This window comes from Micropterus dolomieu, linkage group LG18 (genome assembly GCF_021292245.1).
Source record: "Micropterus dolomieu isolate WLL.071019.BEF.003 ecotype Adirondacks linkage group LG18, ASM2129224v1, whole genome shotgun sequence".
Taxonomy (NCBI): domain Eukaryota; kingdom Metazoa; phylum Chordata; class Actinopteri; order Centrarchiformes; family Centrarchidae; genus Micropterus; species Micropterus dolomieu.
In genome coordinates, this window is record NC_060167.1 from 637,807 (window position 1) to 663,605 (window position 25,799).

At 46.1% G+C, this 25,799-nt stretch overlaps 1 protein-coding gene across 1 annotated transcript in view; it reads right to left on the bottom strand.

The window, feature by feature from the left end:
- LOC123956936 (poly(rC)-binding protein 4-like) overlaps positions 1–25,799 on the bottom strand; it is a 62,020-nt gene that overhangs the window by 17,273 nt on the left and 18,948 nt on the right. The window contains exons 5-9 of the mRNA XM_046029507.1: positions 22,885–22,959; positions 15,213–15,284; positions 6,390–6,431; positions 6,229–6,307; positions 3,505–3,557 (exon numbers count right to left, since the gene is read on the bottom strand). Of these exons, the coding sequence (XP_045885463.1) occupies positions 3,505–3,557; positions 6,229–6,307; positions 6,390–6,431; positions 15,213–15,284; positions 22,885–22,959 (321 nt within the window). The remainder of the gene's footprint in view (positions 1–3,504; positions 3,558–6,228; positions 6,308–6,389; positions 6,432–15,212; positions 15,285–22,884; positions 22,960–25,799) is intronic.

The window sequence follows — 25,799 nt, forward strand, 5'->3', positions numbered from 1 at the left end:
GAGAGAGGAGAGAGAGGGGAGGGAGAGAGAAAGGGGGAGAGAGAGGAGAGAGAGAGAAAGGGGGAGAGAAAGGGGGAGAGAGAGGAGAGAGAGAGAAAGGGGGAGAGAAAGGGGGAGAGAGAGGAGAGAGAGAGAAAGGGGGAGAGGAGAGAGAGGGGAGAGAGAGGGGGAGAGAGGAGAGAGAGAGAAAGGGGGAGAGAAAGGGGGAGAGAGAGGAGAGAGAGGAGAGAGAGAGAAAGGGGGAGAGAGGGGAGTCTGTTGTTAAGTCTCTCACTGTCATTCAGCTGCTGCTCACTGACTCTCTCTGTCAGTCAGTGTGCAAACGTCAGCGCAGGACCGAATGTTTCATGTCCACAACATGAATGAGAGTCGGGGGGGCGTAGATTATGTTTCTGGTGACCTCACACTCAGGAACTTCAGGTACTGAGAAGGCTGGACTGTAATTCTGGATATTTAATCCTGTTAACCTTTTTCTTCATGTACCTTAAACTACCGCGTATGGGGTCATGTGACCTCGTCCAGTCCCGCTCAGCTTCCAGACCGCAGTCTGAAGGTCAGGGAGATGTTAGCTAGCGCTCACCGCCTTCTCTTTCCCTTCAGACTCTTAACAACGGACACACAGCGGTTCTCACTAAACTGACACAAATTACCCCACTGACCCAACTTTGATAAGATTTCCGTCTGCGAGGAGTTTTAGATGTTGTATAACAGAAAGTGTGTGAAACCCATGACATTCTGTCACCGTGCTTCTTATGGATAGAATTATAACGAAAATAAAGGACCTCCCGGAACCCTCTCAGGGACCGCTGTGGGTCCCCGGACCACGCTTTGAGAACCACTGACCTACACTGTTCATTTACAGCAGACTGACAACTTATTACTCGCTCACTTTCACCGTCACTTTCTGCCGCTCGCTCTCTCCCATTCGCTCGCCCACACTGCCCTTTCAGACCTGACTTCCTGTTCACCTGTCCAGGTAGATGTCCTGTGAAGAATGAGGAGAGGGAGCTCGCCGTGCTGCACAGTGAGCTGGGGAAATTCATTAGTTGGCGGTGATGTAACGTCTGTGTGAAGTTTTAGTAGCGGCGCTCATTCATTCAGCATCGGCGAGGAACACGTCTCTGCTATGTGCACGCCTCAGACTTCCATTAAATTAAATTAACATTTAGATAATCGATTTTTGACATTTGTGAATTGAAATAAATGTCCCACCTTTAATAGTTGAACATATTTACAGGAAAAACCAAATTGTTCATTAATTGTAATCGAGGTAAAATGCAACGTTAATCGTGACTCGATTTTAGGTCATATCGTCCAGCTACTAAAACACATCCACAGGTGAAGGATGGAAGTCGGGGTTTGATCTGAAAATCTACCTGAACTCCAGGTGCAGAATCACGTTTAAAAAAAGACTCACTTTGAGACCTGAGACCTGATCCCAAACAACAAGGAGAACACTGACTGCTGACTGTGATGTACCATGTGATCCGAGATGATGCTGACCCATCCTGATCCGACTCGGGTTTAGTTTGGACCTCTAATTCGGGTCTCATTTCCCGCGAAGACCTCTACATTCAGAACGAATCCACCATGCCAATCTCCCCTCGCTAGGGTTGGGTTTAATTTGAATTTTATTGATTCTACTTACAATAGAATCCTGTTCTTCTGGAATCTGGGTTCTGGTTCCTTCACAACAGATCTCCTTCTTCCCCCCTTCATGTCTCTGAAGGAGTCTCTGTCTTAGAGGGGCGTCTCTGGTTTCCCTTCAGTATAAAAGTTGAACAAACTGGCTCTTTGCACAAGTGTTCCTCTGTCGACTTTCATCAGGGAGCCAAATCTTTTTCATTAAACCGTCCTAAACCCCTCCCGTGACGACGCTGTCAGCCGCCCGTGAACAACCGGAGGTCTGTGTGTACAAATAACTGTAAGGTACAAAGATCAGGGACAGATTGTGGTTTCTGGTTTATGTTAATAAAACTTGTTATCTGGGGGTAATGTTGTAAATCTGCTGCACAGAAACGACATTTCTTGGAGACAGGGTTCGACCATCGTTACCACCATCTAACATGGTGCGTAATGTTTTAGAATCAGTCAGTGTTCACAGCCTTAAAGTCCAGCAGCTGCCCGGTGTTGTCTTCACTTCACCCAGACCGGGAGGCAGATCAGCTGGTCACCAGGACCGTGGAAGCGGTCCGGGTCTGAGCAGCACGGCTACATCAGCCTTCTTCCCAGAGCAAACCGTGACGGTAAAAAGATTCGGGGACAACCAGCACGTCCTGCCGAGGGGCTCGAGCCGAAACAAGACATCCTGATCTAATAGTTAGTATATAATATTAACAATCTGACTCTGCAAAGGAACTAAAGCTGTCAACACGACGTGGTGGAGTATCAATGAAATACTACAGTACAAGTACCTCAAAAAGTGCAGTAACTGGTTCTGAGAGGAGTTTTATGAACCTGCAACGCGTCCATCAGACGTCTCCCGTCCTCGAGCGTGACACTGTGAGCTGTCCACTTCACCGCCTGAACAACAGCAGCGTGCCGCCGTCAGAGGCTCAGTGCGCCATGCTTAATATGTGCACGTATGACTTTGGTGTGTTTGGTAATAAACTCCTGCCGGACTCTTCCAGCAGGTGAGACCGATTCATCTCTGCAGGTTTAAAATGCTTCAATAAAAACAAAGGGTGCTAAAGTACTAAAGCAAAGTACCGTCCGTACACTTTTCTAGAAACACGTCGGCCGGGCCGAAGGCAAAAAAGGAAATTGTAGAGCGGGGCCACGGCACTAAAACTGCTTCCTGTCTGATTTAGTCCTTATAGGCAGGTCCTGACCAGGCTCCTGTCCGAATGAATGTGCAGAGAGCCAGAGCTGAACTTTCTCTGGTCACCGGGACATAAAAACTACACGAACAGAATCACTGAAAAAGTCTGACGACTTTCCCCCACGGGTTATACTTCTACTGCGCATGCGTGGAAGAGGGGACCCTGAATCATGAACCACATGATTGGTTAAAATATGTTTCCCGCCTTGGATGTTAAACGAAGACGATTGGCTTTCTAGCGGGAGGGGCGGGACGACCGGCATCTTTGGCGTTACGGGCTTTCCCCATAGAGGTGTATTGCAACGCGTTCTCATCTCAGTGCGTCATTATCGGCGCTTTCAGACAGCGTGACAAGGCGTAATCGTTTGACACTAAAGGTACCCTTCAGCGTTCGCTACGTCGCAGCAACACAAAGGAGGCTACTTATTCTAATTTAACACTTTATTGCCCTTTTTCATCCGGCTGTCCAGCTGATTGGGTAACGCCTCTGACACGCCCACCAAGCGGGAGAAAACGTCCCTCGAAGACTCGTTAAACCCAGAAAGCGCAGCAACACCTTCTCTAGACCGACTGACTCTCTGCAGCTTTACGAGACGACGAAGCAACATGAAGGTGGCTGCAGAAAGAGGGGGGTACCTGAGGAAGGGAGACCTGTGAGGGAGCAGGGGTTCAGGGGCACTTACGTCGTTTGGAATGAGGAGCTCCTGAGACGTGGTTTGGGAACTGTCCAGCCCTCCTGAGAGAGAGAGAGAGAGAGATTTTATTATTTTTATTGTCCTTGACTGAATGACTGGATTTAAGATTTCATGCTAGTCTAAAATAATTTCAGCCGGCAGTGACTTCACATTTTAATAACACTTATTTCCCTCTTTCTGAAACAGCACGATTTGTCTTCGCTTCGTTCACTCCTCCGGTCCGGTCACAGCGAACTGAATGAATGTGTGTGTGCAGCACCAGGACTGATGAGTTTTATTCCTGTCTAATAATGAAATATCCCTCCGTCCAAATCCTCACACGATAATTTGCTCTTCCTGTCGCCGTGCGTATGTTTGAAAAATTACGTCTCTTCAACAGACCACTGAGGACAGGGACACCTGGTCCTCGCTGCAGGCACACCTTCGTCCTCGCTGCAGGGACACCTGGTCCTCGCTGCAGGCACACCTGGTCCTCGCTGCAGGGACACCTTCGTCCTCGCTGCAGGGACACCTGGTCCTCGCTGCAGGGACACCTGGTCCTCGCTGCAGGGACACCTTCGTCCTCGCTGCAGGCACACCTGGTCCTCGCTGCAGGGACACCTGGTCCTCGCTGCAGGCACACCTGGTCCTCGCTGCAGGGACACCTGGTCCTCGCTGCAGGCACACCTGGTCCTCGCTGCAGGGACACCTGGTCCTCGCTGCAGGGACACCTGGTCCTCGCTGCAGGGACACCTGGTCCTCGCTGCAGGCACACCTGAGCAGTGCTGCAGGGACACCTGGTCCTCGCTGCAGGGACACCTGAGCAGTGCTGCAGGGACACCTGGTCCTCGCTGCAGGGACACCTGAGCAGCGCTGGAACTACTGAGGTAAAAGTAGCAGCACCAGTTTATAAGTAAAAGTCCTGCATTCAGTAAAAGTATTAAAGCTAAAGTACTCGTGCAGAAGAGCTAATGTCAGAATAAGGTGCTTTATTTTACTGGATTATAATTACTGATGCATGAATTCTGTTCTTCACTTTAACGTTTCAGCAGTCAGAAAGAAGCTCGCAGCCTTGGTGTCATTTTGACTCAGAGCTGCCTTTTGATGCTCAGGCTCCTGTTTTTTTCCAGCTAACTAAGATTAGAACTGACTCAGAGAAGGTCATCCACGCCTTTATTCCTCAAGACCGGACTACTGCAATGCTCTGTACTCTGGTATTAGAGAGATTGCATTCATTGAAAAAGCTGCAGCCGGGCTTCTAACTCGCACTCAGAGCAGTGACCACATCACACCGATCCTCACTGGTTCCCTGTGACTTTTAGAATTGATTGATTTTATTTTTAGTCATTTATATTTTTAAGTATGGATCATGTTTGTTTTACTGCAGGACTTTGTGACTTGGTTTTGAAAAACAAATAAAGTTATTATTTTTTAACGAGGCAGCAGATATTAATGCTGCTGAGTTCCCCCAGAGATCAATAAAGTCTCATCAGATCTGAACCTATAATAATACATAATGCATGTGTTCATTATATTTTGTATTATTCATGTGAATGTGCAAAGAAGCTTGTCAAATAGTTAAGAGTAAGTAGAGCAGTATAAAGTATAGGAGAGTACATGTATCTCAACAGGAGTTCTGCTGTCAGATCAGTTATTAATGAGCAGAGAGGAGCACTGTTCTGTTGCACAGCTGATTTTCACCTTTTAGTCAATTAGCCGATTCTCCAGAGCAGCGAGCAGCTAACCAGCTCCACAGACCTGCACAGACTGTTTCTACGATTCATTATCGGGTTATCTTTGTGAAGCGCGCAGGACTGAAGGGAATCTGAGGACAGAGCACTTTAAAAAAAGACGGATGCAGAGCATGTCGGATAAAGTTTTTACAACCTTCTTGTGTTTTTTTTCCAGCGCGGCGAGTGATGAAACTCGAGGTAACGACGCTTTCTGGAAATCAGGATTCTGAATGACACACACACACACACACACACACACACACTCTCTAGCTCCTAACTTGTGATTGGTTGGTTGGTTCATGCTTTAATATCTTACAGGCAGTTTTGGTTTTTAGAAACTGGTCGTTATCACTGAGCAGAGCAAAGTACATTTACTGTAGTACTGTACAGGTTCGAGGTACTTTCCTTGAGTAGTACATTTATTTAACATTAGTGACTTTGTAGATTTAGATTATTAATCCAAATTATAATTAAACTAATAAATGATGATGTGTTTTAAAGCGAAGCTTTATTCTAATGAACTGCTGTATCGTTTACTCGACACTAATGCATCACTAATCACTACGTTTGATTCTGACATTGATCAATACTTTTACTTTTGGTACTTTAAAGAGTAACTTTTGTATTTTGAAACCTATTTCCCCGTGTTTTTATGTGCACTGAGCGAGCGCAGCAGCCGATCAGGGCTGCAACGTTATCCTTTGTCAATTGAAGAGCTTGTTTTGCAGCTGACTGTTATAACAAGCGTCTTTTTAACCCTTTCAAACACCAAAGTCACACAATAACACAAATAAACTAACTGACCGAAGCAGCGGAAGACCAGAGAGGTAAAATCTCTCTTTTCATCAGTGGAGTCTGGTGGCTCAGACGTGGGCGACAGAGGACAGAAAGACAGTTGTTGCAGGAGAATAGTTCAGTTATAAAATCTTCCCTCCTGATTGGCCGTTTAACCGACTTCACTAACGCTCAGAGCTAAGAGTGTGTGTGTGTGTGTGCATACCTGGTAGGACCTGTGCAGCTGATTGGCTGATGGGGGCCAGACCCTGCTGCTGCATGGACAGCTGGTGGAGCTTCGCCAGCTGAGGGAGGAGCAGAGGATGAAGTCAGATCTAAACGAGCTCAGAAAACTTCCTGTAAACAGTGAGAGTCACTTCCTGTTACCTCTGAATGTGGAATGCCGTAGTGACTCTGGACTGCGTACGTCTGAAACAGAAAGAGAGTCCACGTGAGAAAGAACCCGTCTGTGTCCCTGTTCCAGGGGGCAGCCCTGGGTTTGGGCTCTCAGGCCACAGCCTGCCTCTGATTGGTGGAGGCTGTGCCTGCGGACGCTACACAGGGCTGTAAGGAATACTGCAAAGCTTTACAATAACATTAATCTGCATTATTATTTATAGTCATCGAGTCTATGAAGACTAGATGTGATTTAAAAGTTAATAATTAATAATGTTGTTTATTGATTTCTTTACTGAGTTCATGTCTGAAACAAAACCTCCACGTCAGCACCTGCATCACAGATTTTATTTCTCTAGATCTTTACTGTAGATAGTGGATGTGACATCATAAAAATCTCTCTGACCACCTTGAATCCATAGTTTAGACATTAGACGCCCCTACAGCAGCAGAAAGATCAAGGCTGGAGCTGGAAGGTTTCTCTCCTGGAAGAAGTCTCTTTCAGGGTGGATGCTTCCCAACGCTCTGCTGAGCTACAAGAGTTACTGAAACGACTTCTCGCTGCAGCTCCTTGTTTATCTCTCCAAGATCAGGATGTAAAGTTTTTAGAGGCCTTCCCAAATCCCAAAGTGAACTTCAAAGAGAGCGAACACTTCCATAGGCTGAGAGTGTGTATCAGAGATATTCAGAGCCGTTGTTCCTCCCTGAGGTTCACCACACCTTATATAACACGTTTCACAGTTGTTATCCTTGACGCTGCTGCTGCTGCTGAACTCCTGACTCCTGCTGCTAACTCAAGGGTTCAGAGGAAAGGCTGCGCAGGAGCGACGGCCTGGCTGTGCTCGGCCGCCTTCATTTTGTAATGCGTCTTCTTGATCTGCAGATACGACCCTAAATATTTCTACACGCTGCCAAACCTGAAAGTCTTCTCTGCAGGCCTGAATCCAGCGGTCCGTGCAGGCCTGAAGAACGTATATCTCCACTGGTGGTTTAATGCAGCGCAGGTCAGAGGTGCAGCTGCAGCAGCTTCAAGCCTCTCAGAGCAGGAGCTCATTTCTAAGTGGACACACATCCTGTCTCTGCTGATGACCAGGAGAGGAGCTCCTCACAGGTTGGGTTTAAAGTCCACCAGGTCATCATGCGATCAAAGTTTCGGCCTCACGTGATTGTAACCCTGAGAACTTGTTCTCCAAGTTCTTTACACAGAAGAAGTGGTGCGTTCACTCGTCTGACTGTCAGGAGGTCAGAACGAGCTTCAGAGACGTCTCAGTGCTGCAGAGAGTGTTTGATAAACGCAGCCCCTCATATATGTGCTTTCACATCATGTTTAATTGACAATAATTGTTTTATACAATAATATAATAAATAATGATTGATGTGTAGTATTGTTTACGTAATGTTTGGTCTTCTGCATGTCGTCAGTATTATGACGGTCCAGCACGACAACAACAAACTCAAGTGACGTCATATTCTGCTCATTTTCAGGTTCATAACTTTATTTAGGGGTTGTACCAGAACAAATTTACGTGGTTTCATTTTCAAAAAACACCATATTTCTGTCGCTGCAGCTCCTCTTTTCACCCTGTGTGTTGAACGCTCTGTTTTAGCTACCGAGTGAAGCATCTCTATTTTACAAGATCTTTGTTTGGAGCTGCACATGCTCAGTACCTTGGTAGAGCAGGGCGGGTCTTGACAAGCCGGTAACCACGGCTTCGGTTCAGCTGTACGTGTTGGAGCCCGAGTCTGATCCCGAAACACAGGCAGAACAACCAGAGGAGTTTCAGAGCGGCAAGTTAGTCATCTGTAACACATTAATCTTTCAGAAGGTTTTGACCTGAGCTCTGTCTCTACATCACAGTAAAGCTGTGTTCACACTAAAAGCGAATCCAGCATTTTTATTACAGAGTCAATGCAAAGACGCGAATTTCTGCAAATTCACTCCAAAAGAGGCGTTTGTCGCGACATTAGCTGGTTCGTGAGAGTTAAAATTTTTCAAGTTGAATGAGAAATTCGCTTGACGCGATGTTGCGAAAGCCTATCAGCGGTGAGATTGTCCAAACGTCACCGGCGGCTTCAATAACCCCCGTAGTCGGTCTGGATTCTGTTCTGACAGCTACGTCGTTTACCTGCAGGAGGAACTCAGAGTTAACTGCTTTTATTAAATTAGCTTTTTACTTTAGTTTTTGGGATTACAACCTGATTTATCTTCACTGGAGCTTCTCAGCAGCTTCCGTGCACATCCGGTTCCACTGTTGTTGTTAGCGTCGGATGGTACGCAGAGTTCTGCTGGACTACAACTTCATATTTATATAAAAACGGGACAAAACTGGACGTTACTTGGAGAAAAGAAAGTGAGGAAGTTGAACTACCTGGTGAGTTTAGAACATGTGTGTCTGTAACTTTATTCCAGCTGTCGTTGTACTTTACTGTGAACAGGTTAGCGTAGCATAGCCCTGATCGATCCGAACTCTGTTCAGAAAACAAACATTTTAATAGCTGTTGTTCTGCTGACAGACCTGACAAAGCCTGAATTCATATGTCTAACAAAACGGCATCATGTTGTTGATATTTCGGCATCAGTTTGATCCGTTTAATCACAGCAAAGGTTTATCCTTTGGGTTCATACAGCTGGAGTATCCGCGGGCTGTGTTCATTCGCTTGTCGCGTTGTGTGTGAAGACTCAAAATGTCCAGTGGTCAAACTCGTGTGTGTAAAGCGAGGCGAATATTAAATTCGCTTTCAGTGTTAACAGCTTCAGTGGCTCTGCTGGGCTGTAATCGATGCTAGGATCTGATTCTGTATGCGTTGGTGTCACCAACGAGCCAGGATTCATTCTTTACTGCATTTAAAAGTTTAGCTGCCGACTAAATATAATAATAGTTGGTCTGAAGTGTCTGTGATGAGGTCTGAGAAAGACTCTGGCTGTGTTTGAAACAGGTAAAACTGCGGACTCAAGAGGCGTCTAACAGGACGGCGAGGCATCGGGTGCTGTTCCAAACGGCTCGTTTCGAAGGCAACATCGATGCTGATCTGCCTATGACCCATAAATCTGTGCGCCTGGGGTGGCTCACAAAAAAATTGATAAGATGGCGGACAAACAAGCTGAAATTTGTCTACAAATATACGTTTTTAATTAGCTTTATTTAATTAATTACGCTTTTATTGCTTCGATTTTTGAAACGTTAGCGAGAACTAAACCCTGAACTATCATATCAGCCAGTGACTGAAACTAATCAAGTTTGTTCAAGTCTGATTTCTGAGGCGTCTGCTATCCATTTGCCTTTTCAATAACTAGCTAGCTGACGTTAGCGACTGACTGCCAGAAGGGACGTCACACGTTGCCGTAAACGCTGCCCTAAAAGGCTGTTCCAAACCAATGTTCACAGAGACGCCTTCACTCGAGTGCGCTGCCATCTGCGGCTGCTGTGTGTTACGGCAGCGAGGCAGCTGCCTTCTGTTGCGATCAGGATGCTTCAGTGTAGGACAGTACGGTAAAAATAACACGTGGAACATCAAGCAAGTTTATTCTGCATGTGAAGCCAAAGGAGCTCGATCCTGCACTTCCTGTTCACACTGTCCAGACAACAAGCAGCTGCCTCTGATGTTATCAGGAACATCTTTATTGTGACCTCTGAACAGACTTATAGACTTCCTGGTGCACATGCAGAAGATCTGTTCACTTCTATAAATCACTGCAGCTAAACTTCACCGGTGTTTCCATCAGATCTAAACTCACTAACTCACCTTCATTTACTCTAAACTATAGTTATTTACTTTAATGAGTTCCTGCTAAACCCTGAAACTTTGACTCTCAGATGTGCTTCATGTCTGCCGGCGTCTGAACGAGCGCAGCTGAATTACCATTTAGAAATTCTCTAATCCTGAAATAAAGATTAATGTTGAATCTCAGAAATGTCTGAGAGCTGCAGATGGATCTGTCACCAGAAAGCAAATGAGTGATTTCACCAGAAAGTGCCGCAAATAGATGAATCCTCCTCTCTCCCTCCCCTTTATTACCCCCCCAGCCTAAATAATGAATAAAAGGCATTAATCGCTGTGCAGCCACTTAACTCTGCACTAACCCTCCTTCCATCCCGTCTCCTGTCTCGTTTTCTCTTTCTGTCTCTTCCTGCTTTTTCCTCCTCCCTTCATCCATCTCTCCCTCACTCACCGTCTTCTCTCTCTCTTCTTCTTCCCATATACGTTGCCCTCCCCTCTCTATAAAGGGATGTCAGGTGACACAATGAAGCCTGTGGCGGCCATATTGGAGATCTCTCCGGGAGTGGCTGATTGTTTCTTCGCCGAACAGAACAGACCGGGACGGAGAAGGTGGCGGTTTGTTTTCATCGCCGTTTGGCTTGGCGGCCTGCGCACAGTAACGTGCGCAGCTTGTGCGAGCTCGAGCAAATGAAAAGCGTTGCGTAGAGTTTTACACGGCAGCTAGCTCAGATGCTAAAGGATGGAGTCAGACGGTGGAAGATGTAAAACACGCTGTACATTTTCTACGCGGGTGTCCTCGTCCTCTTTTCCTGCCATGTTTGTTCTTGACCTTTTTTACTCATCGCTCACTGAAACACGTCTGAGTGAACCGTTTCATCTGTCTGTTCTGTCGCAGCTGTTGTCGTAACGGATCTGATTCTGCGGCGTTCTTCTGGAGTTTGTTTCTGTGCTGGTACCGGCTGGTTCAGGTCTGTCGTGGGCCGCCGAAGCTGTCAACCTGGGTTTCTTTAAGCCATTTATTTAGGTCACAACAACAACAAACCTCACCTAAAGTTTTTTTTTGTGCCTACACCAAACCTTCACCGAAGACTTGACACATCATACATGTCTTTATCTGACAGGTTTGGACAGAACAAACATGTCGTCCTGCTGTTCACTGTGACTGGGTGTAATACTGTCAAACCAAACGTAGACGGATCTGCACCACATCCCAGATGTGACTGTTCCAGCTGTTGGGGCCAAGTGTCCTCCCATGGATAGCCTCCCCCTCAGCTCCCATCAGTCCCGCGGGGCCTCCATTAGCCGTTGTTGCTGCTGCTGTAACTGACACCCCCGAGGCCCGGAGCCTCAGGCAGCCCCCCCACCTCTCTTAGCTAAAGTTGGCTGTGGAGTCAGTGTGATGGAGTGAAGAGCTCGTCTCTTCTAGTTTGTACTTTTTCTGTCAGCCTGGTCCTCGTAACGCGTGCAGTTAGTCAGTCTTGGTTTTAAGCTCCAGCCCGTCCTCAGCAGAGAAACGGCCCTGCAGGTCGATGATGCAGCAGCTTATTACGACCCACGTTTAGGTTTGTTGTTAGACCTCTAGAGGCAGAAAGAATCAGGAGACGTGGTATAAAGAGAGACAAAGTCTGTGTAAGGAGGTGGTGGGGTCCAGTAAACTCACAACTTTCACTCCTGTTATTTTCTTTTCTTGCCAGTGTTTCAACAAGTCCCGCCCTGCTATGCTGTGATTGACTACAACTTGTCTCCACTTGCATGCGTCCTTGTGATTGGACAATAGCTCTACGGTGGGCCGCTAACTGTGCTGGGCCAAGCATAAGAAAAGAAACGCAGCATCTGTGGACCCTCGCTACAGCTCGCCAAAGGTAGTGAAGCCTGGGACTGTCGCAGCAACCCAAAATAATGGACTCTTCACCAATGGGGCCCTCAGCCCATCAGCTGAGGAGTTCAGCTGGTTCAAGACTGAGTGTAATGGGTAAAGGGTTAAACTGAGCTGCCCCTGTGGATACAACGATTTAAAACATTTATGTTATCACGTTATCTTCAAAATCAGTAGTGTCAACGAGTACTAGCCAATCACAGCACAGCACAGCGGGAAAAAAATAACGCGTCAAAGAAAGTCAAATGTGACACGTTTTAAGCCCAATAATGTTTTGTAGATGACTTGATAACCCTGTAAAATGTATCTACCTCAACGCTAGCTACCAGCCGCCGCAGCGGGGTGACTCGTCTCTCCTGTCTCATCCTCAGATCGGATCAGTGACTTACCGTGTGAATTAGTTGTTGCTGTATTTTTTTGCTCCGTCCATTAATGATGACGTGACTGATTTCCTTCAGCAGCAGCACGCAGAGTTCACAGCCCGTCTAAACGCTTAATAACATTTCTGTTATTGAATGGTGACCTTGATCTCTCGGTTTCATCCTCGACCATACGAGGCGGTAATAGTGTCAACATAAACCAACAGTGGCCGTTTTAACGTTCTGTCTGCTAACCTGTTAAATGGGATCAGAGTTCTGTTTGTAATCCAACAGGAAGTTTTGCTTTTTTAACCAACAGACCTTTTTTGTGTTAGCTTAGTTTAAACACTCAGCCTGTCCAGTCAAACACACGTCCCTCCGTTCGTCTCCACAGTGCTCCGCTTCACTCTTATCACAAAGTGCTGTCAGTCAGATGCGTTCCCAGTTTAGCCCTGCTGCTAATATTAGCCAGCAGTGACGCGCCGTCATATCATCAGTGTCTTTCACAGACAGAGGCTGGAGAAGCTAAACGTGACAGAGGAGAGCAAAGATTTCAGCATTTCATTAGTGGCTGCTGGAAGGACACTTTATGACGGCGGCGCGGCTGGAAACTGGAATCAGTCATGGATGGTCTAATCTAAACTGACCTTGCCCCTGACATGAAACTATTCTGTTCACTGGGAAGCGTGTCGAAGGAAAAGAGTCCTTTTAATCAATCTGAGGAAACGACCTGTCATTTATAAAAGCAAACGTACGTGTTCATTTTCAGAATTGACGACTGACCTCAAAAATATAGACGATGAAATCAAATGTTTTTCAGAATATTTCATCGTCAGGCTGGTGGTGATGGAGCAGTGGACACATGCCTTTAGTGTGAGAGACCTGAGTTTGAATCCACTGTGAGACACCATTGTGTCCCTGAGCAAGACACTTAACCCCTCGTTGCTCCAGAGGCGTGCGACCTCTGACAAATATAGCAATTGTAAGTCGCTTTGGGTAAACGCTAAATGCTATATGAGAGCTAAATAAAAAAAATAAATAAAAGATTTTTTGACGAGCAGGTAATCATTTTGTCAGAGGCCGATCTTGTATGTTTGTGTGAAACAAATATATTAATGTCCGTGTACCATAACCTGACCTGACCTACGGCGCACTGCCAGCGCACCCCATCACGCCGTCCAGCTAACCCTGCAGAGAGGAACGGTTTCACCCGTCCTCTCAGCATATTCAGACTGTGCATCAAAGAACCGGGTGGGAACACCTGCTGTGCCAGGGGAGCGTTCACTGTCACTTGAAGCACATCCACGTTCCTCTGGGGGGGGGGGGTCCTGTGTGGGTCCATGTTGTAGCTGCTGTTTGTCTGCTCTAAATATCTGCTGACACTCTCAGCACATCTCCGTTATGGTTACGGCCATTTTCAGTTCACGTCCCATCCAAACGTGTGTCGGCTGGCGTTCGCCTCCCTGATCACTGTTGTTCTTTGTTGAAAAAGGGCAGTTCTAGTCAACGAACGAAACATTCCTCAGAGTCTCGGCCAACATGTGAATTGTTCCCGTTTCAACATCATCTGCCAACACGAGTCTGCTGTGTGATTCTGCGTTCAGCTCAGCACGCAGCCCTGCAGCTTCCTGTCAGAGTGATACGAGCACTGCTGCTGACTGGCGCCACTCGCTCTTCTCTACAGGAATCATTAGCAGTGTGTGCAGACTGAGCACATCGTGTTGGATGGGAGCTCCGTTAAGTGTCTCAAATCTGAGCACACGAATTGACCCTTTAGTCCCTGCAGTTACGGCGGACGGCTGTTTTACAGGAAGACGTGCATCTGCTGCATTTTCATTTGGCTGCTTTAAGGCATCACGTGAAAAACTGGATATAATCCTTCCTCCTCTTCCCATTCGTGGCTAAAGTAAAAGGAGTCTCTGTCCTAGAGCGGCGTCTCTGGGACTCGTCTCATCTGTAGACATCGTTGGTTTCCCTTCAGTATAAAAGTTGAACGTCGGCTCATCTGTGTTTAGTACCTGAGACGTTGCTGCTGTTGGCGTTAGCTGGATCTGGGAGAGCGCGACACGTTGAACACGCTGAAGCGTTCCTTCAGATTCACGCCGTGTTGAAGGAAACGCTTCGTCATGTCGGAGCTGCTTCCTCCCTCGCACCAGACCTCCTGACTGCAGCTGCTGCAGTTTGCTCTTGGTCTTAGTGAATCCATGGTTCTTGGAAATTTGGTGACGGTTTCAACTTGGAACCGGTTCTGGATCCCAAACCCAGCTGGTAGGATGAGGTATGGAGTGTGAGACGCTGAATTCACCAGGCAGTTTTCACGTCTGCATCTTATCTTTCCCTCTCCTCCCCTGCACATGTTTTTTCCGTCAGCCCATTTTTCACTCTTCTTCCTTTTTCTATTTCTTTCCGTCTCTGTGTTTTCATACTTTGCTCCGTGGCATCCGTCTTTACTCAGCCTCGGTTCCCACATCCCTGCTTTTTCTAACAAGTGTCATATTTGTTGCTCCTCTCCTTGCAGAGGATGTAATCTGGGAGCCTTGACCTCTCTGGCAGGCTGCAGCGACGTGATTGAATTCAGGTCCTTTGGCTGCGTCCGTGGCTCAGGGAAGGTGGCGGTTTACAGAGCAGGGCACCACATGGAGAGATTTCTCCCAAACCCAAGTAAAGATTTTTCATTCAAATGAAACACAGTGTAGGGCTGTACGAGGAGGAGACGCTTCATATTCTAATTTAAGAGACAGAATCATTTAATCCGTTCTCTGTGTGTGAGTTCATATCTTTTAAAGCGGGGGTCACCGCACCGTGTTGGCAGATGATGCAGTGACCTTTGACCCTTGCCCCCCAGGCGGCCATACTCACTTGCTGCAGGTCCACTCCTCCCTGCGTCACTGAGAACAGGGGGTGAGAGCCAAAGTCTGACGCCTCGAATACCTTCAGCCGGCAGAGAGACACAAGCACAGTCAGCACCACAGTTAGAGCCCGACAAGCTCGTCACCGCAGAACAAGCCAGTAAAACATTTGACCTCGCAGGTCCTCCCAGGATTTATGGATCTACAGCTGCACCTTCACACCTGCAGGTCGGTTCATCTGGTTCTGGAGCTGAAACCACAAAGGTCCACAGACTGACGGGTAACTCAGTGAACACACAGTTCTGGTATCCTGCTTCCTCACCGTGACACTGACACACATCAGGACCTCTGGTTCTGGTGACGGCAGGTCACGCTGCAGTTTCCTGGTCCTTACATACGCATTCACATCTGATTTAACTCCTGATCACTGTCTGGTTGATCAGGGGAAATTCTCACTCCCAACTAGTCACATATGGACGCTTGGTACCCTTTAGCTTTGTTTTTGAACGTTTAGAGCTCTGTGGTCATGTGAGCAACAATACATATGCAACCTCTGGTTACACTTTCAAAATAAAATTACTTTTCTAACGACGCAATTTTAAAACGGTTTGGTTAGATTTAGGAAAAGGTTGTGGTGTGGGTTAAAATAACCACGTTACTTACGTCAGTTAATTTACATAAGTTAAGTAACCTTACATGTGTAACTTGTTGAGTTGTTCTTCATATCCCACACCAACCTTTAGCGTTCAAACACGACGCTACAGGGCTTCACCCAGTGCGTTACAAACCCATGTGACGACATACATCGCTTAGTAAGACTGCTCATTAATAACGGCTAGAAGACGGCTTTTATGGTCGTTCTGCTGTCATAAATGACTGTGCTGGGTCTGTTTGTGTTTTTTACAAAACTGCACCAGAGTTTACCTGTAAGTGGCCTGAGACCACCTCCCAAGGCGGTTTCAGGCTGGCTGTGTAGTCGGCACCAGCCTTAATAAAAAGCGAGCACACAGGAAGTACACGCTCACACTATTCTGGGAGAAAAGGCCTGTTAACATTGGAGGTCAGCTGCAGCGTCACTGTTCTTCCTACTGATGCTTCGTTCTTTTTACGGTGCTCAGATTCAGTCAGGTCCTGCATGACCTGCTGTCAGCAGTGTTGTTAATATTATCACTCTTACCAGAACGCCACTTGTTTTGTTGCCGTTGACGTGAACGCACGTTCTATTATATAAAGTATATATCTAACTTTATGAAAAACACATTGTTCGAGCTCAGGCACCTTTATTGTATTAAATTTATATATATTAACAACATGTGACACGCGGGACGCCATGTCCACCCTGTTAAGGACTTAGACACTTAAACTGTTTAAAAGTGTTTTCAGGATTGCTACTAAAATTACATTTTTATAGAAATCATATGTCATATATATATATATAAGACATATGACTCTTATTAGATATTTGTTTACAATAAAATATTTTTTAAACAGCACAGGCTCGGCCTGTAGTGAGTAAAACAAGCGCACCTTATGAAAGGGGGACGTATTTTTCTCAAGAACAGTGAATTATGATAAGAATTACTCAGTGTCTCTTGCCTGTGCGGTCAATCCCTTCATATCTTTATGTAAATACAAATATACACTTAATATTTGGTAATTTCAATAAACTATGAAGGAAAAATACCAACATAACAGGGTGGACAAAACACCAGGATATACATGTCCACCCTGTTAGTGTCCACCTTGTTGGACATTTTGAGCTAACGTTAGCCTTTTAGCTGCCTGTGTGAGCATAATGGCTAACATGACCTTCAATACTAGATGAGGAATCTATAATTTTTCACAAACATTTATTGAAATTATTTAATTTGATTGATCCCTCATGAGAGTGATGTCAGTAAAAAAACATGTTTTCCACTTAAAGGGGCAGTTAAAGCAACTCAACAGGGTGGACATGGGCGCTGGGGACAAACATAGAAGCTTATTTTTTTACTTTATAAATTTTGATAAAAACTATTTTTGATTAAATAGATTTTGATCAGGAAAAGTAGATAATAATAATATTTTTATAAGTTTTAGATCTAAGTTGAATGATCATCACTGGGGACATGGCAACATCCCATAATACCTCTGAAATGTAAATAACACAACTCAGGAGCCAGCCTCATTGTAATCATAATTAAAAACTAATACCTTACATAAAAAAACAAATGGAACTAGTATTTGTCCAAATTTAGACAAAATACAACATGAGTTGTAGTGCGGACGCAAAAGGCACCACATGGAAAAAGTGACGTCAGGAGTAACTAGTTACTTTTATTAATATATTATTCCTTGCCCAACTGTGACCGTCCAATCAGAGAGCTACCTGTCAGTCCACGTGACTGTTTCCAGCTCTGTCTTGGTTTGTGAACATGAACCGAGCTACAGGTGTGAATGACACACAGCTGCACCGACATTTCCGTGAGAGGACTAACTACTTCCTCGCTGCTCCTTTTGTGTTACGAGGCAGCGAAAATCAAATCCAGTCATCCCAAAAAAAATATAAGAAGTTCATTTACTTTCCTGTTTATTAGCAGATGAGAAGAAGAGCTAGAACAGAACAGAAAAGTTTATTGATCCCTGAGGGGAAACAGTCACACACAGAAACAAACGTGCGGCGGCCATCTTGGGATCAGTAATAAGTGATGGTTTTGTGTAGCTGACCGATCCAGTAAACACACACACACACACACACACACACACACACACACACTGTTAAGTTAAAGCGTTTTATTGAGTCTTCTTTTGCGTAATATTGATTTGACTTTTCCCATGGTTGTTCAGTTCTGAGGCTGCTGGAACAGGAAGCAGGCTGAAGCTCACGTGTTCTCCGTGTCCTGCTGTCGACCGGCTGACACCTCCGAGCCTCGCCGAGTCCGTCCACAAACAACCAGACGCCGCAGACAACTACACGGGCAAGTTCACCTCCAAACCGTCTGTGTTCCAGTCCAGCGATGCGTGACCGACACGTCTCTCAGGGAAAACCATCCACAGCTCCGACCGACCAAATGACAAGCTGCGTGCTGCTGAGCTCCGCCGCTCCGCCGAGGCTGAGTGCACACGGCGAGGTTTCTTCAGCCAATTAAGCCTCCGAGTTTCCGTCCCTGAAAACTTTTCAGAGCTGGAGGTACTTTGTGAAACCTACAGGGAAAGCTCGTTAAAGATGCTGGATCTTTTAGAAAGAGCTGATTGGGGCTAAACCAGGTCAGCATACTTGGATCATCAATATTCAGTTTAACCGTCTCACGCCCGGGGGGGCGGTGTGGCAAACAAAATGATCCAGATCCTTCTTTTCATCCCAGGTCATGTGAGTCTCCAGCTTCATGTACGTGGACTCACGGTTCCTTCTGAGCCTAAAGAGCAGCCTAACGTGGCGCCCAGCGGTGACGGCGTGGCGTCCTGGAGAACGCCTGTACCCCTCTGCAGCAAGGTGACAAGTTCAATCACCGGGTGTTTAGCGAAGACACGATTTCAGGGGCGTTAAGTTACTTTTTTGAGATTATCCTGAGCTTAAAAAAAAAAAGCTTATTTTCCTGTTTCATTTAGTAATATTTTACGTTTGTCTCTTTGGCAAATGAAGAGGCGTATCTGCGCTCCAGAAGTTTCTCCTGTGAATTCAGAGCTGTTCAAGTGTCGTAAAAATGAGGTGGGGGCGCCTATAGGGAGCCTGGGTCGTCTCTTATTTCAGAACAAATATGTACGGTAGTCAAATGATAAGAGACACATAATGTTTTTATCCCGTTTTACTCACACGATGTTTGTTTAAATTTAAAATATAATTTTATCCGTCCAGAAGTTTGTCGTAAACCTGTAACTACATTTTATTTTTGTGTGAAAACTGTTCAGTGATCCTCCGTCTCTACATCACCGACATATTATCGCGCTAATGCTAAGCTAACGTTCACTGCTTGGTTGCTGCTAGCTAGGTGACTTGTTCCACGCAGAAATGCAACACAGCATCTTCTCTTTGAGTTTTCTGCAGTCATTTAGAGAAACAGTTGACTTCACAAACGCCACTTTTGGGATTGTGCTCTTTGTAATTACGTATTTTAGATCAAACTGCGACTCTCCTGACTTCCTCTTGCCATTGTCTACCGTCCATGTATTTTCTGAAGTAAGGTCCCATGGTGGTTCCTGACCGTCACAACTGTTAGGATTTGGTTTTGTGCTGTTGTTTTCCTGTTTAAGTCTCGTTTTGGTTTATGGTTTTGTGTTTTTCGTTCTAGCCTTAGTTCTTAGTCCTACAGATGGGCTCCATCTAAGAAACTGTCCCGTTAATTAATAAAGATTCCTGTCTAAAATCACAGCTCGGCTCGCTGTCTGAACGTGATGTTGTCGTGTTCAGAACTTCTTTTTTGTCCTTAAGTAGCAAGTGAAATGTTCTTGTTCTGTTGGCAGATAATTTTGCTTATTTTAAGTAATATTTCCCCCATTTTGAGAGCTCACTTTTTGCAGTGTGTCCTGGACCCGTTCTCTCCTGGACCTGCGTTCCTGGATCACCTTGCTTCTGTCTGGGTTTTGGTTTTCGTTCATTTTATTCAGTACAGTATAGTTTCTTTGTGACAGTAAATTTGATGGAACACGTATTTAGGACTCCTGCTGGAGACGCTTTGTTTCGTAACAGTGGTCGTTTAGCGTCAAATAAAACGTTGGGTTTTTGTCATCGTACGTCTGCCTCCTCACCTCACTGTCCTTTTGGAAAAAAACTTTTTTAAGTTGCCACAACAAGCAGGATCACAGTCTTAAAAATGATCAGGAGGACATACTCAAATAAATAAATGATGCGACAGAACCAGAGCCGCGCTAGTGGCTGTCAGCGCTCTGCATGTGTAACATAGTTAAAAAGGTTCAGGTTAAATCCTACTAAATGGGACCACTGTGCCACCTGCTGCCATGAAGTTGTACCTGCAGCGACAAAGGATTATGGGATTTGCCCATAGGTAACATGTCCGTGGACTAAACAATTCTAACTTACTTGAAAAGCAGGTAAAAGTTAAGCTAGATTTCCTTGGTTGAATATTATGTGTCGCTGATTAATTTCGCCATGTTTCTATGAAGTCAACCATCCGTTTACGTGTTTCACAGCCAGGAGAAAATCTCTCCATGCCGTCGCTCCAGGCAGAGCACGCACTGTTTGACCACATGAGATGACGATTCGACACTACTGTCCTTCGCCATAAATAAACCTGCTGTTCCCACAAACCTCCGAGAGATTCAGTCAGATGAGAGACGTCTCACCGAGGTCAGATTTTACTTCACTGCGCTGCTTCGTGTCACACTCCAAGTAACGCTGGTGTCTTTACATTGAGAGCCTGCCATGTGATTGGTCAGAAGCAGCTCATTACTGTGCTGTGATTGGCTTATTAGTATACGTTGTGAAGCGATGTAACTTATGGACAGTATAGGTCCTAGTTGAGGAAATGTCCTTAACTCAGTGATCCGGCCACAGGAAGAAGCTGCCTAAAGAAGTCTGGGCCTCGTTCTGCAGCGTAACATGTGGCTGTTAATGGGTGTAAATAAAGCTACGTTGATTTTCTTTCTAGTCTTCACTCCGGTGCTCTGATCAGAGGATCTAATCACCTAAATCAATGCCATGTGCTAATTAAATCCAGTTCTTGGTATAATCAGCCTCAGTAGACGCTGTAATCAGCACAAACAGGAGTTAATGTGATTATCCTGTGGTTCCACCGTCACAGCAGATCAGATTCTTCTGTTTCTATTTGTTTGGAAGATGCAGGACGAGCTGGAGAGAGAGAGGGATTGACATGCGAGACAGGAGCCAACCACAGGTTCAGACGCCTCAGCCAATCAGTGCTGACCTGAGCGTTGCCATGAGAACAGAGGCGTTACCACTCAGCACGAGGGATGTTTGAAGGATAAGGCGATCAATAACTCTGGATTCTTCCTATTAATAACTCACATGAACACGAGCCAACAGGACCGGTCCTTCTGTCTCACAGCTTCCTGTTCTCAGACCTAAAAAGTAGGTCGTTTGTCCACGCCTCCCAAACGACACGGAGCGCTTCCCGACCACGTCCAGCGACAGGCGGCCGGACCTCAGTAAGTCACGTGACGTAACACCCAACACCTGGTTAATGTTGTGAAACGGTCACAGTTTGGTTCGATTTAGTAAAATATCCTACTTTGGGTTAAAGTAAATCGTGTGACTCAACTCACATGATGATGTGAGAAACGTTTTTTAACTCGCATTAACATGTTCTGGGTTTCACACGCGACTCGAACGCCGTTCTCCTCCAGGGTTTGATCCGTCCATCCACCCCGTCCACCTCCTTAACTCCTTCCTTCCGATTTAGAAAACGTCACCCGGCTTGCTGCTTTGCTTCTGTCGCACGGCCACTAGAGCTCGCTGCCACAACAAATATGCGTCGTAATAAGCTGCTTGAACAAACGACCTGTGCTGCAGTGGCGGTTCAAGACCAATTTTACTGAGGGGCCCGGGCTGGGGCCAGTTGTTTTGTCAGAGGGGCCCATTCAATCCGGGATGAAAGAGACCAAGGCAAAGTTCAAGCTTTCACAATGTTTAGTATATAATCTAATGTTTTAGTACGTTTCAGTAACTTTCAGTTATTGTTTCAGTAACTTAGTGATATTTTATTAAATTACATCAGACAAAAAACCCTGTTAACTTTAGCTCAGGACATTCTTTGATGCAACATTCTTTGTAAGGCTTGATGAACAGGAGAAGCTCTAGTGAGACATTCTCTGGACGCACTGAAAACGGCATCTGTTTAAATATAATTTCTCCTCCTGTTCACCTTATTTATGAGAATAAATTGCTGCATGCAAGTATTAATTAATATGATTCCCGATTAAACTGTCCAACATATCTGAGGCAGAAACAGAATCTCTGTTTGTGTTTATGATCCTGAATCTGGATCTTTGTGGCTGCAAATGATCTTAAATTGTGTGTTTTTTTGCGCACTTCAGGGAAAATCAGTCAAACGTTTATTCAGAAAGGCTTCAATTTTTGGATTTATTTCACGCAGCAGCAGGCCTATTCTCTTCAAACAGTTTCATCCTTCAGTTTCATCTCCTCTTTATGTGCGTACGCATGGTTCAGAGTTTACTTACACGTGTTTTATAGATCACAACCTTTGCTTGGGAAGTGGCGTACGCACGTTTCCAGCCCTCTTTCGTACGGACGCACCGTTTAGAAATGAGGCCGCTGGTTTGGTAGAATCTCTTTCAAACACGTCTGCAGGCAAAATGAAAACACGACCACCTGCCTGCTGTGGACGCGGACGCATCATGATGAGGATGTGATCATGTTGTAGCTGGCGAAGACTCACACACACACACACACACCAGCATCCCCACACACATCCTGCTGATGAACAGTCATGATTTGTAATGAATAAACATGAAAAGGCCTCTTTGTCTCCTGCTGGACGGGCACAATCAATCAATAATCAATCGTCCATCCCACCTGTGCTTCCTCTGCTCCTCCCAGGGTCTATAAACCTCCTCTTTCCCTTTATTCTTCACACCGTCTTCCCTCCGTCCCTACATCCCTCCCCACGTCTTCCGTCTGCTGACTGACCTCCTCCCTAACACACTGTATTTCCCTGTTCTGGCTAATCTGAAGATGATTTCCTGGAGGCGAGCCGCCGTCCTCTCACCTGGTTTCCTGCCAGCAGCACAGTTCCCGGGCTCGGGCTGGGTCGGTATGGAATAGTCGCTCCCTTCGGCGGCGACTACAGAGAAGGATTGAGAAGGAAAAAGAAACAGAGAGAACGTGAGAAGAGGAAGAATCAGGTGTCTCAGCGTGCTGCTCCTCCTGACCCGGTTCTTACTTGGACTCCTCCAGAATCTGTGCTGGTTTCTGGGAGAGCTGTGTGTTTAGGAGGGACGTTTTGAGGATAAAAACCTTAGAACAGATAACAGTTTTGTTACTGACTTTGTGATACAGAGAAGAACACAGACGTCCTCACAGCCTGACGTGACTGATTTGGTTTCAGTTGGCTGAAATCTGTCTTGTGGGTTTTGCAGCTTTCAGCGCGACCAGCTGAAACAGTTGTCGCTGTTCATTAACTGGTTGTAGGCGATTTCAGATCAGAGAGCAGCTCTCTGATCTGAAATCTGAAATCTTTACTTACTCACTCGTTACACTTGTGTTTGTGTGGGTTATACGTTTACACAGTAATATTTAGCTGTAACTGAACTGCTGCCTGGATTATACTCATACATGTACAGAGTCTGTATGGAGGAGGAGGTGGAGGATGATGTGGGTCACATGTTGTCTTCTGCTCCAGGTGCCTGTTGAACCCCCCCGCCCGCCTCACAGTGGTTTGAATCCCACCCACTAACACGGCGATGAGCCTCTGCTGCAGTTGAATATCGTTCTCTGTCCAACATGAAACCTAAAATACTTTGTGGAGGACGCAAGATAATTAAACAATTACAATAAAGCCCTGCATATATTTGCTTTTAACTATGCGTTCACATACGCAAGATGGCTGCCACGCATATCCTGCGTTCCTCTGGAGCGTAGGTTGTACACGGAATTAATGCTACGGGTCCGCGAGATGCAGTTCAGCACATGAACGTGGGCGCAGTTAGTCGATCTGACCGGCAGGTCAGCAGCAATCTACTGTTCCACATACCAGCCCAGGTGGTGGCGGTATGCAACCGCCATTAAACGCAGAAGAAGAAGAAGATCAGCAGCAGACTTTAAAAAAAGCAGATTTATGGCGGGATGTTTACAGTAAAACTCGTGGAGCTGGTCCGCCATTACCGAGATTGTTATGATGTCTCATTAAAATCACAACCTGCTCGAGTGTCGCCGTGTTTGGTTTGTTTACGATGTGCAAATTCTGACCTTGTCAAAGAAGATGATCCGGTGTCGGCGAGGGATGACCCGGCCCTGGTCTGCCCCCTTGTAGATTCAGGTTAAATCCTCCAGGTACACGCAAAGTATGCAGGCAAGGATGTGAACAAAGCTGATTGCGTCACCGATGCCTGTCCACGCCTCCGCATTGATAAAAAGCAAGTTTATCCAGGGCTTATGACCGCGTGGTGAACCTGTGAACCTAACTCATATTTAAACAACTCTCTCTTTGTGTTGTTGTATTCACCGTAGTGACGAAACGGGCTCTGCAGAGAGTGTGTCCGTTTGGGCTACTGTGGAAACATGGCGGTGCAACAAGGGTCCTCCCATGTAAGAGGCCCCGCGGTGTCTGTAGATAGAAATGGCTCATTCTAAGGCAATAAAAACACAATGCTTCATTATATGAGGTCTTTATACACCACTGAAAACAGAGTTATGGATCTTAGATTGCGTTTTTTGTCTATAGATCCTCCTAATTATGACACACAGAAACAGGGCGCTGAATGTACTGGTCTGCTTACTGGACAAAGTGACCTGAGAGCATCCTGAAGGAGAAGCTGTTTCTCACGTTTAATAATAAGTCATCGTCAACATGCAGAACTAAAATGCTTTGGTTGTACCGACGTAATCAGATGGCGCCAGTGTGTAAGGCAAGCCGTCTGCATGCAGAACAAGCAGAAAATTTATTTCTGTGTTTTTGCTGCCGGGATGTAACTCGCCTTCTCGTTTATGATCGCCAAACTTTGTTTGACATCCGAGCGTCCAGTGAGGCTTTGAGGCTGTCTAGAGATGGTTTGGGAGAACAGGCTGGAGGCCTCCCCCCATGGTTGTCCAACATCCCAGACTACCTGCGCTGTGTCCCGTGTGATCTTCCCCGGAAAAAGCGCCACAGGAGACGCGGAAAGCGTGCCGGAGTGCTTGTTCGCCTCAAGGCTTAGCTGAGGTCCTCGGATGTGCCTCATCCTCGTCTCCTCTACGGTGGGGGCTGCTGTCCCCCCGCTGTCTGTGGCTGCCGGTGCTCGGAGGTCCCGCGCCTGCGATGGATTTGACCCGTCTTCCCCAGCCCGACTGCTGTTGTGTCATTGCCTGTTGTGGGCTTCCTTCTTCCCGACTTGGCTTCACAGCATCTGTCGATGGGTCAAGCCTCTGCTGCCTTGGTGACAGCGTCTGGTTCAGGTGCTGTTCTTCCGACGCTGATCCACCTTCCTCCCGGCCTGACACACGGTGCCCTGTGGGCCGACACCGGGAAGGGAAACCCGTCGGTGAGGAAACTTCGAGCTTCGAACAGTTTGGATTTAACACTTCGTATGGCCCTGATTAATGTCAGATCACTGGCCAACAAAACTTTTGTGCTGAATGATTTTTTTACATCCCATAAACTGGAGTTTATGCTGCTGACCGAGACTTGGCTTCATGTTGGTGAGTCTGCTTCCTTTTCTGAGCTTCTCCCTCCAAACTGTACATTTTTTAGCTCTCCTCGGACCACTGGCAAAGGTGGAGGACTTGCCACTGTGTTTAAATCCACCTTCCAGTGTCGGCTGTCTGCATCTGCCACATATTCTAGCTTTGAGCTGCAGCTATTTGAATTAAACGCCTCTCCTCCGCTGCTGTGTGCAGTTGTGTATAGTCCACCGAAATTCAACAAAGATTTTGCTGATTGTATAGCAGGTGTAAGGTTAAACTACGACCATTTTATGTGAAAGCAAA